This window comes from Diabrotica undecimpunctata, chromosome 8 (assembly GCF_040954645.1).
Source record: "Diabrotica undecimpunctata isolate CICGRU chromosome 8, icDiaUnde3, whole genome shotgun sequence".
Lineage (NCBI taxonomy): Eukaryota > Metazoa > Arthropoda > Insecta > Coleoptera > Chrysomelidae > Diabrotica > Diabrotica undecimpunctata.
Window position 1 is genome coordinate 134,908,347 of NC_092810.1, and position 14,285 is coordinate 134,922,631.

The 14,285-nt window shown below is 34.9% G+C and overlaps 2 protein-coding genes across 2 annotated transcripts in view; one reads left to right on the forward strand and one right to left on the reverse strand.

Moving 5' to 3' along the window:
• LOC140448057 (unconventional myosin IC-like) overlaps positions 1-14,285 on the forward strand; it is a 108,104-nt gene that overhangs the window by 14,140 nt on the left and 79,679 nt on the right. The gene's annotated exons all lie outside the window — the stretch shown is intronic.
• Positions 1,077-12,710, reverse strand: LOC140449134 (uncharacterized). Its single transcript, XM_072542280.1, has 3 exons — positions 12,664-12,710; positions 1,717-2,192; positions 1,077-1,603 (listed from the first exon to the last, which is right to left on the reverse strand). The coding sequence occupies exons 1-3, from the start codon at positions 12,708-12,710 to the stop codon at positions 1,077-1,079; spliced, it is 1,050 nt and encodes a 349-aa protein (XP_072398381.1).

The following is a 14,285-nucleotide window of genomic DNA, read 5'->3' on the forward strand; positions in this document are numbered from 1 at the left end:
TGTAAAATTTATACCGATGGCTCAAAATCGCAAAATCGCCTGCTGGTGTTGGCTGTGCTATTTACATAAACAATATTCAGGATTATTTTCAGTTTAAATTAAAATCAGATTGCTCTGATAGAGAATATTCACAGCTGAATTGGTAGCCATTGTCATGGCGTTGGATTGGATAATTAATAACAGCCCAGACTAATTGTAGATGCGCTTAAAAAGCTAAGGGTCCTAAGAATTGTTAGCTTACGTTAATATGTGGGTAAAAGATCACTCTAATATTCCAGGCAATGAAAAAGTACACCATTTGGCTAAAGACGCTACTTTAGTAAGTATATAATGCAACAAGTTTCCCAAATGGAATTTATTTACAGCTACGAAGAACGAAGTTAGATTAATTGGGAAATTGAGTGGCAATCATTTACTAACAGTAGCAAAAACACATACTGCAGTATATATCCAACTCTTCCATCTATTCCTCCAAATGAGAGAAGCTACATTTCTCGGAAAATTTATACCATGTGCGTTAGATGCTTTTTTGGATATGCTACAGTGAACGCATACCTCTGCACAATAAAACTTTCGGAAACAGATACATGTGAATGTTATCACCTTAACCACTGGCAGTTTGGCAATTTTGATGACCTTAACCACTGAATGTTTTAATGTCGGTACAATCAAGAAGTCATAAAGTTTTTATTTCAATCCATCTTTCAACAAAAAATCATACTGCCGCAGAACGTTGTTTCTCTTCTCTATTTTTTTTTATTAAGTAAACCGCGTCAACCACCTAATTACAATTGAGAACTTAAGTCTATTTTTATATTAGATTGTACAATTTAGTTAGTTTTAGAAACTAAGTCACTTTATCACATTTACTTCAGAGCACTTTTCAGATCATTTGGTTAATCACTTTGAAGTCGTTCCAGGTGATGGAGTGGGCAACTAACAATAATGTGTTCGATTGTCAGAAGAATATCACAAACTTAGCACAGTTTTTGTTGTTCTTTCTTCATTAGGTACTGGTGGGTTAACCTGGTATGTCCTATTGTCAAGCGGTGTTGTATAACTTGATCTCGTCGTTTTTATGGCATTATCCCTTTTGGTGACAAATTTGGGTTGATGCGTTGTAGTTTGTTGTCGTCATGTTTTTTCCATCTTTCGAGCCATATTCTCATTGAAAATTCTTTGATGGTATTTTGAATGTCGGAATGAGGAATTTCTAGGAGCTCTTTATCTGGTCTATTCGTATAGCAGGCTTCTTTAGCTTCCCGAACAGCTTTTTCATTACCTATTATGTCTACATGAGATGGAATCCAAATAAATTCTACCCTTTTATTCTTACTGTAAAGTTCTTCTAGATCAATTTTAATTTGGCATAGTAATGGGTGGTTTGGGTAAACCCTTAATATTCCTTGTACTGCGCTTAAAGAATCTGTGAAAATGACTGCTTCCAATTTTAGCTGGTTTGATATACGTTGTAGGGCTTTAGATATGGCATACAATTCGGCGGAATATATGGAGTACTCCTTAGGTAGCTGGAACTGATGTTTAATTGTTTCGTCAACGAAAGCTGCGCCTACCGTTTCCATTTCAGAAGTTTTTGACGCATCTGTATAAATATTTGGTAATATCTTTTGTACTTGTCTTTAATCGCTTGAAACCGTTGTAGAATTATATGTGATGAAGTATCAGATTTATGATACAATAGAAGATTTGTATTACATTTGGGGAGTTTTATGGTCCAAGGAGGAGGGTAGTTTATTTCATTGGAAATAACTTTTGGAAAATTGAAACCTGTGATACTTTTACTAAATAATGCAGAAAGAAAGTGATTTTGTTCAAGAATTAAATGAAAATTGTCAGAAAATGTGTAGGCGTAAACAGAGTTATTAGAGTTTGCTCCAATTTTAGCTGCATATTGTAGGCTTAGTCTGTGTCTTCTAATTGAAAGAGGTGGTTCATCAACTTCTACATATAGACTTTCTACTGGCCTGGTCCTGTAGGCTCCAAGTGCAAGCCTTAATGCGGTATTTTGTATGATGTCCAATTGCTTTAATAAACTATCTTTAGCTGAACTGTAGACTATTGATCCATAATCTAGCTCGCTACGAATCTGTGTTTTATATATATTTAGTAATTGTGTGATTTCAGCTTCCCAATTATGATTGGCTAATACTTTGAGAATGTTCATATTTTGCCTGCAAGATTTTTTAAGTTGAATGTGGGTTTTCCAAGTGAGTTTTGTATCTAATAGCATTCCCAAAAATCGATGTTTTTCTACATACTGCAAATTTTGATAGTGTTATTTTGGCCAATTTGTTTGTTTATTTGTTGAAAAACATATTGCATTTGTTTTGTGTGTAGAAAAACAAAGACCTGTTTTCTCTGACCACTTTTCTAAAGATTTGATGGACTCTTGCAGAATAGTTGCAGCTATCCGGCTATTTTTATCGCTCACATAAAGAACAAGCTCATCTGCATATAAACCAATTTGGTCTTCTCTATTTAAGTAATCGAAATCACACTATTAGATTAATTTTATGGACATTTTTCTAACGTACTGCCTTTTCCAAGCAGTGGGGTGTGAACGTGAAATGGCAGGACTTTGGTTGTAGTATTGAAGCATGTGTCCTTGTTTAATCCGTTTTGTACAGACACCAATAGTGTTTTTAATGAGAAGGTTAGGAAATTGAATAAATGAACGAAATAGGAGATTGTCTGATATAAATTTATAGGAAGTATAAAAGTTAATTCTTTTCATTTACCCAACCAAATGTCTGGCTAAATAGATCTTAAACCTATGGCCAACAAAAGTCAAAAATAAATATGTAAAGATGAAATAATTAGCATTAGCAAAAATAAATAATGAAGGTTCTTAAACTCTTAAGAGGACCATAGAGCTTCAGTGAAAACACGATATCGAGTACTATTTTCCGCTAAGACCTTCATCTTGTTTCAAAACTTTCACTGACCGGTTATCTTGTCTATAATAATTGATCTTGTCCAATTTTTGGGCTGGGCGTCGTCTTCTTCTTTTTCCTTGGTGATTCCACTCTAGGGCATCCTTTGCAATACAGGAGCTTCAATTTTCGTAAAACAATATCACCTGAAAAACGATCAGTTGTACCGTTAATTTAAAAAAATGTATATAAAACGTTTATTTAAATTTCTTTATTCTTCTTCTTCTTCCGTTTTATAAGCAATTCTGCTTGTTCATTGGCGGATTAATACCTCTATGGAAGGTCTTCACTCCATCTTTTGCGCTGTCGCTGTTATCTCTTGCTATTTTGACGACACGGGTCTCCTCCATTCTGCTTATGTGGTTATTCCATTCTTTTTTTTTATTTTGTGTCCATTCATTTATACACTGTACGTTACATTTTCTTCTAATGTCTTCACTTCTCTCGATCTCTAAGCGTATTTGCTGTAATTCTTTTCAGTACTCTCATCTCTGCCGTTTCCAGTAGCCATTGCGTTGTGGCTGTGTCGGGTCTTGTTTCTGAGGCATATGTCATTATTGGTATTACACTGGTTTTATAAATTCTTGACTTCATCTCAGTGTTAATGTGTCTGTTTCGCCATATAGTGTTATTAAGGCATCCTGTCAGTCTATTTGCTTTTTTACATGATCTCTCACTTCCTTGTCTAGTTCTCCATAGCTAGACAGTGTAATACAGAGGTATTTTATATCTATTACTTGTTCAATACTGATGCCATTAATTTCTATTTTACATCTGGATGGTTCTTTGCTGACTACTATTGTTTTAGTTTTCTGAGATGAGATTGTCATATTAAATTCTTTTGCTCTTATGTTAAATCTATGGACCAGTCTTTGCATTCTATCTTTATCTTGGGCGTCGTCTGCGTAACCGAGTATTTTTATTTCTTTGTTTCCCATTCTGTATCTTCTTCCTTTGTTAAATTTCTTTATTAAAAAAACAAAAAGTACTTATGTATATTAGATCAGTTTGGGCGAAAATTCCTGACATAGTCAACAAAGGAAGTTTTATTTGACAATTGTGTAAAAATACTACTCGATGCATGATATTGTTCTTGTCTTGAAATATTAGGTGACATACTATGAATAGTGTACTGAGATGAATCACTGGAATAATTATCTTGTACTACAGTAAAAGTAACATTTAGTTCATCTATAAAAATCTAATGTAATTTTACTCTTATCAGTAACTTGCGATTTTCAGTGATAGCTTTTAAATATGGCCGAATGCCATATACAATAGAGTATCAGAATCACTCGCAATTTCTTTAAAACATTTAAGTTTCTCCTCTTTAATTAATAATAGTTTTGCATCTATTTTATCTGCCTGTTTTTTCACTTTTCTTTTTAATGGAGATTTAAATGCTATTTCGGTGTGTTCAAAATTTTCTGGTAAAATTTGACTATGAGTGAAGGTAGATAGTTAGAACCTATTTTAGTCCCATTTTCTCCCTCAGAACCAATACCGCTATTCGAAATCACATGTTGATTCCTATGATTATGGGGTTTTGGGTGTGGCATGTTTCCTATAAGATCTCTTCGATACATAGTTCCTCGAAGAAATAGTAAAACCTTGAAATTAGGGCCATTGTGAATGGGATTCTGTATCAGCTGACTGTCCTGATTTTTCTTGGTAACTTTTTTGGTTTTTCTTCCAAAAGTATCTCGTAAACCTCTTTACTTTTTCTTCAGCTCATCAACTGAAAAAGAGCAATTTTTTTAATATATTTATTATTTACATCAAATATGTATTATTTATTGTAAATATGTAGTACCTTTGTTGTTTAAATTCAATTATGGTTGTGTATATTAATGGATACATTTCTCCTTCATTTACCCGTCGATTCCTATAGCATCGGTCAAAAACTGGATTTTTGATATATAGAGCAAGGGAGTCGTTAAGATGGACCAGGCGCACCTAGAGATATGACCTACACGCACACATCTACAAATTCGCTTGTTCGTTGTGGTTAAATAGTGTAAAGCACCATTGAAGTTACCGGTAAGTCCAACCCTAGTTTTATCTTAAACATTTACAATGTTTTGATTGTTTATTGCAACGATTAAAAATTTGATTATTTTACCTTTAAGGATCAGTTGTAATATTTTATATCGACTTCCCCTTACTATATGTCCCAGATAAGACATTTTTCGATGTTTAACGGTCTTTAGCAGTTCTCTATCTTTGTTGACGCTCCTTAGTACTTCTTCATTAGTTTTCCTTGCTGTCCAAGGTATCTTCAGCATTCGTCTATGAACCCACATTTCCAATGCTTTAATTTTATTCATGACCGATACTTTTAGCGTCCACACTTCTGCACTATACAAAAGTACGGACCAAACATAACACTTAACCATTCTTTGTCTTAGTTCTAAACTGAGATGATTATTGCAAAGAAATGACTTCATTTCCATAAAAGTAGTTTTAGTCATTGCTATTCTACATTTTATTTCTAAGTTTGGATCTAATTGGTCCGTTATCACAGTTCCCAAATATTATGTCATTTTGTGTACTTTCTCAACTTGGACTACGTTTACTTGAAGCTTTGCATCGGGATGTGGGTCACGACTAAACACTAAAAATTTGGTTTTGTTTGAGTTTATTTTTATGCCCATTTCCGCTCCTACCTCGTGAATACGTCAAGCAGAATTTGGAGACCTTCAATATTATCTGACAGAATTACTGTATCCTCTGCATATCTAATCACATTAAGTAGTTCTCCGTTGATTTTTATTCCATATATGGTTGTCTCTCAAGTGCCTTTTTAATTAACTGGTCCGAGTAAACATTGAACAATGTTGGCGACAAAATGCAACCTTGTCTGTCTACTCATTGTATGGAGATTTCATCGGTGTAGTTATCTCCAATTTTTACGATAGCAGTTTGATTCCAGTACAAATTTTTAATGACACGAATATCCTTGTCATCTATTTCGATATTTTTCAGTATTTGCATTAATTTTATATGCTGTACTTTATCGAAGTCCACAAAACATTAAAAAAACCACATCTTTTCTTTGGTCACTTCATTTTTGTAATAGGATGTTAAGCGCAAAAAGTGCCTCCCTGGTTCCCATAGCAGTTCTAAAACAAAATTGGGTATCTTCGAGATCTTCTTTGCATTTGCGTCTAATTCTGTTGTGAAGTATTCTTAGGAAAATTTTAAGGGTGTGGAAGGAAATATAGTCGATATTAATTTAACTATTATTGATTATCCCGTAATAGACCATTACTTGTTTAATTTTCCACAACTGTTTAAAAATTTTAATTTCTTTTTCTTCTTCTTCTTTCTCTTTATAAGCAGTTCTGCTTGTTCATTGGCGGATTAATACCTCTATGGAAGGTTGTCACTCCATATTTTAAGCGGTCGTCCGATATTTCTTCTGCCGATTGGTGACTTATCTCTTGCTATTTTGACGTCCGTCCGGTCTCGCGGAGATAAGAATACGACCGGGGTCAGAAAGCCCTGCCTGTCGTAAGAGGTGACTAATGGGTAGGAATAGGGAGGTGGAGAGCCATCACTCGAGGTGTCGGGTTGGTAGAAACGCACACGGTCGCTTCGGCGACACGGTCACCGGTCTACATTCCTAGTATCCGAGACGAGACTCTCGTGGGACCACTCTACTCCTATTCCAAAAGAGCCTGGTGAGGTTGAACGAGCTGGGCCCGTATATACCTCTCCTGACCTCGGTCAGGCGTGGTGTGGGTGCCCCGGCACGTACCCACCGGGAGATCCAAGAGTGGTAGAGGAGAGATCCTCGGCGGCGACCTGTCTACGTGTGAGGTGGAAATTCCTCCGCCTGCCGAACCTACCCGCCCGTAGTGTGGGATTAACGGGTAGGCAAGGTACTCACAACACAGGTACTACGGGGAAGGTGGAGCCCCCACGGGTCGCGTGTAGTAGACGTGTCGTGGTAACCCCACGGGGTACCCCCACGGGGAGACCCACGGGACGTTTTTGGTACGCGCCACGTGGCACCTTCACTTTGGTGTCGGACTCGTAGGGGCAGAGGTTTCACTAACGGGCGTATGCCGAAAGGCCAGGTAGCCCAGGGTCCTGCCAAGTCTTTACTTGGAGGGCACGCCATTATAGCAATGCTATTTTGACGACACGGGTCGTTTATAAATTTTAGTTTATATTTATATATTATTAAGTAGGCAGCAACTAGTTCATCTTTCAAAACAATCGGATACTCATTGAGGATTTCAGATCATACTGTTGGTACATGATACTCCGAAATTAATATGAAGTTCCCATTAAATGAAGATATGCCCATTATAGTTAATGATTTTTGTACAAAATAGAGATTTTTTAATTGCTCTGGTAGTATTAATGACAAACAAATGTCAAAAAGGTACCGAAACACTCCGTTTTTAAGGTCTCATATTACTTTATCAAAATATAACAATTATCAGGATCTTTCTGACGTAAAATGTAGGTTTAATGTATAAATTCTCTGTGTAAAGACATTTAGTATATATTTTCATGAACATTAGTTTCAACATTTCTGGGTCACTTATTGGCTTCTTCCTGTTTTATACTGAAAACATGTGCGCAACATTACGCAAAAATTCGATTAAAGTCATGTCACGTAGTACTAACTTTTTCTTAGATCATCTTTAACAAACGATATCTAAAACATTATGGCTCGTTTCTGTGAATCATAGTTTAATTCACACATGAATAAATTAAAAGTGACTATATCTGTACTCATTTACATATATGTAATATAAAAATCGATTTTTTTAATATAGTACATTACTATAAAAATAAGAAAATGAGTTAAAATATAAGCGTGGGCCAGTTTTTATTAACATTAGGTGCTTAAATGACGTGTAGGAGGTTTTCTGTTAAACAACCTTCTACTGTGGATTACTAATCGTTTTATTAAATTAACATTTGTTTTATTAACATGTCAATATACTCACAGTTTTCTTCTTTTTCTTCTATTTTTAACCAAGTCAGTACGAATATATGTATGTACTCGTATAATTTAGTTACATATTTTTTTTTGTGCCATACGCTTGTGCTCCTCAGTCAGTTGGAAAATGGACTCAGCATCTGCGACATCACATCAATTTCGTCTGTTTCTAAGCCGGGAGTGTAATTTTTTCCTAATCTCCTTCTAGCCTTAATCTTACCGTTGCCGATCATATCTCTGCACCATACAATAATATTGGCCACAAGTAACAACTGAGTGAGTGAAAACGTAACCATTTCGAGAGGGGTTAGACAGGGCTGTATTCTTTCGCCACTGCTTTTCAACCTGTACACGGAACAAATATTTCTAGAGGCACTGGAAGAGTACAACGAGGGCATCAAGATTAATGGCGTACCAATAAGTAATTTTCGATATGCAGATGATACTGTTATACTGGCCGAAAACATCGAAGATTTACAGATGATGCTAAATAGAGTAAATACAACTGGCAACCAATTTGAACTGAAGATCAATAGAAAGAAAACTAAATTTATGGTGATCAGTAAAAAGAACATTCAACATATCGACCTGAATATTGAAGCCGAACGTATTGAAAGAGTACACCGATTTAAATATCTGGGATATACAGTAAATGATAAGTGGGACCCAGACGTAGAGATTAAGATCCGAATTGAAATAGCAAGATCCAAATTCATCAAAATGAGAAAGCTTTTAAGCAACCACAACCTAAACGTTAACCTCCGATGGCGCGCCACGAAATGCTACGTACTCTTTACGCTACTTTACGGAGTTGAAGGGTGGACGTTAACAGTGGCTGTATCGACGCATACTGAGAATACCTTGGACAGACAGAGTGACCAACACAGAGGTATTAAGACGAATGGGTAAAGAGGTGGAATTGTTAACAACTGTTAAAAGGAGGAAAGCGTCATACCTGGGCCATGTGTTCCGTAATGATAAGTACAGTCTGCTACAGCTTATCGTGGAAGGCAAGATTTAAGGTAGAAGAGGTTTGGGCAGAAAGAAGAAATCCTGGCTGAGAAACTTGAGAGAATGGTTTCAAATACCAGAAGCTGCGAACATAATACATGCCGCACAAAACAGAGAAACCTATCGTTTGATGATCGCCAACCTTCGGTAGAAGACGGCACATAAAGAAGAAGAAGGTCTTCCTTGACGTGTTAATGTGAATCTTCATTCCTTGTACGATTTAAGCTTGTAATCAGAGCTTGCAGATCTTTTACTTTATCAGCAAGAATAGCTGTGTCGCCTGTGTAACGAAGATTAATAATTATAACTCCATATATCTTAATTCCTTGCTGAATGTTTTCTAGAGCAAGTTGAAATAGTCGTTTAACGTATAGGAATGTTAAAATCATTGATGACAGTATAAATTATGATACACTTTCGTGTATCATAATTTATTGATTTCAGGTTCTGCCCAATATCTGATTCCAATAGAGGTTTTAAATAATCCAAATGTCTTTCTATTAACATCTATGTCTTGTAGAAGGGGTATAAGTAGACTAGTCCATACATTATCGAAAGACTTTTGCTAGTCTATAAAGGATCGAAATACATCCTTTCTTATACATCGTACTATTTCTATACCACAGGTTGCATGCAAAGTCGTGCCCAATCTGGTGTCTAATCCACCCTTTAAACCAAACTGTACTTCTCCTCTAATATCTTCACACCTTTTATATATTCTTTGATGGATAATTTTAAGAAATGCCCTAAAAACATGAGTGACCGTTCGTTGAGACATAAGTTTATAATCTTCGCAACTCTAGTATTTGGTGTATTACGAATTACAAAAAATGTTGATTTAAACCAGTCCAGGAATGTGTCCGCTGTCATAAATTTTGTTGAAAAGTTTACACAAAATTTTCATATCCATCAGCTTCAAAACTTCAACACTTTGTTGTCGTGACCAGTAATGGCATATTCCACATCCAATTCAAGTATGGGAGGGCCTGTAAGAATTGCGGTTATACAAATTTTGTCACTTACTACCGAAAGGTTATCGTTAAACAGATCTTTCATATAATTCTTCCAAGTTTTGCACAGCTCTTGGGGGAACTACGATAATTCTGTTATTTTTACCAATTGAACTGCTATTTTTTGTTCTTAATATTCATATTTCTTTTACTTCATGTAATTGTTCTGGTTTGTCGCATTTATCAGCTATAAATTTATTTTTCGCTTGTAGTTAGAGTTGATTATATATCTTAAACATTTTAATTTAAAAATCATTTATAAAAAGGTATATTTATTTAAAAGAACCCTTTCGGGCTACTTCACAAGACGTTTTCGAAATGACTATTTCATCATCAGTGCTGCTACTAGGTATACATGTGTGAAGCCCCCAAATATATGCGTCATAACCCTTTAAATGTTATGAAATTGGGTTTGTATTACATTATTGCTGATTATTTTATTGGATTTTATAATTTTAAATATATTTACTTCATGGCAACCTAAAACTTCCAAACTGAGGTTGCTGGCCCCGAATCGTAGTCTCTATAAGGACCTCAGGCAGCAACTGTTGTCAAATATAGTAAGCTGCTACCTAAGGTCCTTTAGAAACTACGTCTCAGGTCCAGCAACAATGTAATACAAAACCAGTTTCATGGGTTTTTACTCTTATAGTTGGTGGCTTTACACATGTATACTTAATATAGGCACTGGTGATGGAATAGACATTCCGAAAACATTCTATGATGAAGTCCTAAATGGTGCTTTTATTGCTTTTATTTATGCCTTTTTATAAATGATATTTAATAAATTTTTGTGATTAATGTAATTCATTTTCAAAAATTAAATAAACTGAAACTGTCACCATGTCACCAATAAAAGTTTGACTATTACTCACTAGATTTAACTTTTTACTTGATTTTATCCTATTTACATTCATACTGAGATAAAATCAAGAAATGACAGAAACAAATCTTATACGACCAAAAACAAGAACTATTGGATGAGTGAACTATACTAAGTGAAGACATCAGAAGAAAATGTAATGTACAGTAGAGACTAAAAATGTGGACATTCAACTTTAATTTTCATATAAGTAGAATACGAAGGCCAGAAGTAGTCAAGATATCAAAGGACAAAACACCAATCAGTAGAAGAAGTATCGGTCAATCATGCTAAATATAGAATGACAACCTTCCATAGAAGAAGAGCCCGTTCCTTCTTTTTATTCTGCCAATAAAAATGAACCAATATAAATATTTATAGTTGTTGGTAACATATTATAATGTGATATATATAAAAAAACAATGAACAGTAATCGTCAATCAACTTCTTTAAAATAAAGATTTGTATATTAAGTTTCTGCTGTTTAGCTTGTTCTACAGCTGATTCCGCTATCTTCTTCAGAAACTTTATAATCTTATTTTCTAAACCTATTCTTTTATTTTTTACTTTACTAGCCATATTTCTCCACGTTATATTAGATGGTATAAAAGTAAAAACCATAAACATATATATTTACTATAAATCATAGGAATAATTTTTTTCGTCAGCGGAACGAATGACCTTTTCAAATCATTGTCACGTACCGAAAATGATTTCTGTCCACCATTAATATTAAGCTGTTAGCTGTCAAAATAAAGACAAAAAAGTGTCAGTTAAAACACATTTCATTGTTTGTTCAGAAGTAAATAACCTCTTTAGGAATCGATTAGTTATAAAAAACATTTTTATAGTCGTAATTATAAATTGAAAGAAAAATATAAACAAGTACGAGGTGTGTTCAAAAAATACCCGGAATTTTCGTTTTTTGAAAAAAATATTTATTTATTCGTCTACATTAATGTTGTCTCCTTCAAAGTTGTCCCCATCAGATATTGTGCCAACGCTTCTGCCAAACCTCGAAACACTTCTCAAAGCCGAGTTTTTGGATAGCTTTGTTCTATCAGCGATGCGATTTTAATGTCATCTATGCTTGTAAAATGAAAGCTAGTTTTCTTTATTTTTGGAAATGGGAAAAAGTCACACAGAGCCATTTTTGGCGAATATGGAGGCTGGGGCATCATATCAGTATTATTTTTGGCCAAAAATTCACGAACAAGCAATGAAATGTGAGCTGGTACATCATCGTGATGCAAAAGCCATGAGTTGTTTTTACACAAATCCGGCCTTTTTTCGGCTTGCTTCACGCAAACGTCGTTGAACTTGTAGGTAAAAGTTCTCTTTATTGACCGTTTGATCTCATGGCAAAAATTCACAGTGCACAGTTTCAGGAGAAACTATCTCTTAAGGAGGGGCATTGTTACGCCAGCCCTTGCTACGTCCTTGATAGAATATGCTAGGAGTGTTCATGGACAATTTACGGCTTTTCTGATGTCATGAGAATTCCACTGAATTCTAGAAATATTCCGAAGAATGAGGCGGACTTTATATATTATCTAAGGCATTTAGATTTTACGAGTGAAGTCTAAACCATATATGTGTACCGTTAAATAAATAAACGTTACAATTTCGTCGTGTTGGTGTTAGAAGATTTTAAATAAATTAAAAAAAACTAGAATGCGGTACACAAGGCAAACTAGTATAGAATTAAAAGGGATTTTTTTACCACGCAAGCGAACTACCAAGTTCCGCTATCATTTTAAAAGTTTTATTTAATTATGATGGTACATTTTTAGATGTTCAGAATTAGTTGTATAGATATCATAAAGTTTTTCTCCAGTGCAATCTCAAAATATATAAAACACTTACATATCGTATATCCCTTTCGTGACCGGCTGACACGATCGTGAGCTCATGTTTATATGGGTATCAATATCAAAATAAACATATTTTTACTGGGATAGATGATTCAATATGTTGTGTCTATCATGCATTATCAGCACAACTGAAATTATTTAACGAATTCGCGACTAGTTTGCAATAGAATACCCGAGAAGATGGCTGTGTATTTTGATGACAAAACCGGTAAACGTAAGTAAAAGATATTTTGTTTTTATTTTGTGTATTTATTTTATGGCAACGGGTTTGTGGTATAAGTAAAGTTTAAACTTCGTGATAATAAACAAGATTTAAGAAATTATTGGTTTGTTTGTAGAGATCTTGTCCCATAATATTTGAATATCACGATAGTGAGTTGTCGTCACAAATACAATTTTCAATAGCAGGAAATTAAAAATACTAAATATTTATTGGTTTAACTTTTTATTAATTTTTCTCTATTTAAATGATACAAATATTTTTTTTCTAATTACAGGTGTGCCTCTTACCCACGATTTGGCTCTAGAGTTATTAAATGATGGCAACGAGTCTGAAATAGAAGATTTAGATGACGAAAATGATGATGCTTTTGAGGTTCAAACATTTGAAAGTGACATCGATGACAAGGATATTGAAGAAACTGTATTGGATGAAGAACCTGTTCCTTCAACAAGCTCTTCTTCAGCAAGGAGGCAATGGAAAGACACGACATTTCAGCAAAAAAATCATAATTATCCAGAAAGTACACCTAAACCAATCAGAAATGCTATGGAGTACTTTTCCGATTATTTAAATAATGGTTTCTTTGATTTAGCTGCAAATTGTACAAATAATTATTATATGCGTAAGACAGGTCACATGCTGAACACAAACAGTGAAGAAATAAAGAAGTTAATAGGTATACACTTGATTATGGGATGCATCCCTTATCCTAGACTTCACATGTATTGGCGTCAAGAGATGCAACTTCACATGGTATCAAGCCAAATGTCACGAGACCGTTTCAAGACATTGCGTACAGCCTTGCATGTAGTTGATGAGGACATAGCACCTGAAGGTAATACGAATGCACTTTGGAAGGTACAACCCATCATAACTGCAGTTAAACGAGCATGTGACAGATTAGAAAGACATCCAGGTAATTATTCCATTGACGAACACATTATTCCTTTCTGTGGAAGATGCCCAAATGGTTTAAGACAAGTAGTTAAAAACAAACAGCGACCTCAAGGCCTAAAAGTGTTTGTGACTACAACAAGCGACGGTCTAATGATAGACTTTGAGGTATATCAAGGTGCAAGGACTCCCTTCCCTGACAGATCACTTGGAGTTTCCGCAGCCGTGATTCTACACCTATCAAAGTCAATTCCTCCAGGAAGCTGTCTCTATTTTGATAGATATTTTTCATCAATACCCCTCATTGAACGTCTATCTCAAATGAAACTTCATGGAACAGCTACTTTGATGATGAACAGACTTCCAGAACGGAGAAAGATACCTTTTAAAGAAGATCGTTGTATGAAACGAGGCGAATCACAGCAATTTGTGTGTGGAGACTTAGTTGTTGTTAAATGGAAAGACAATAAATCTGTGCTTATGGTATCGAATTGTAC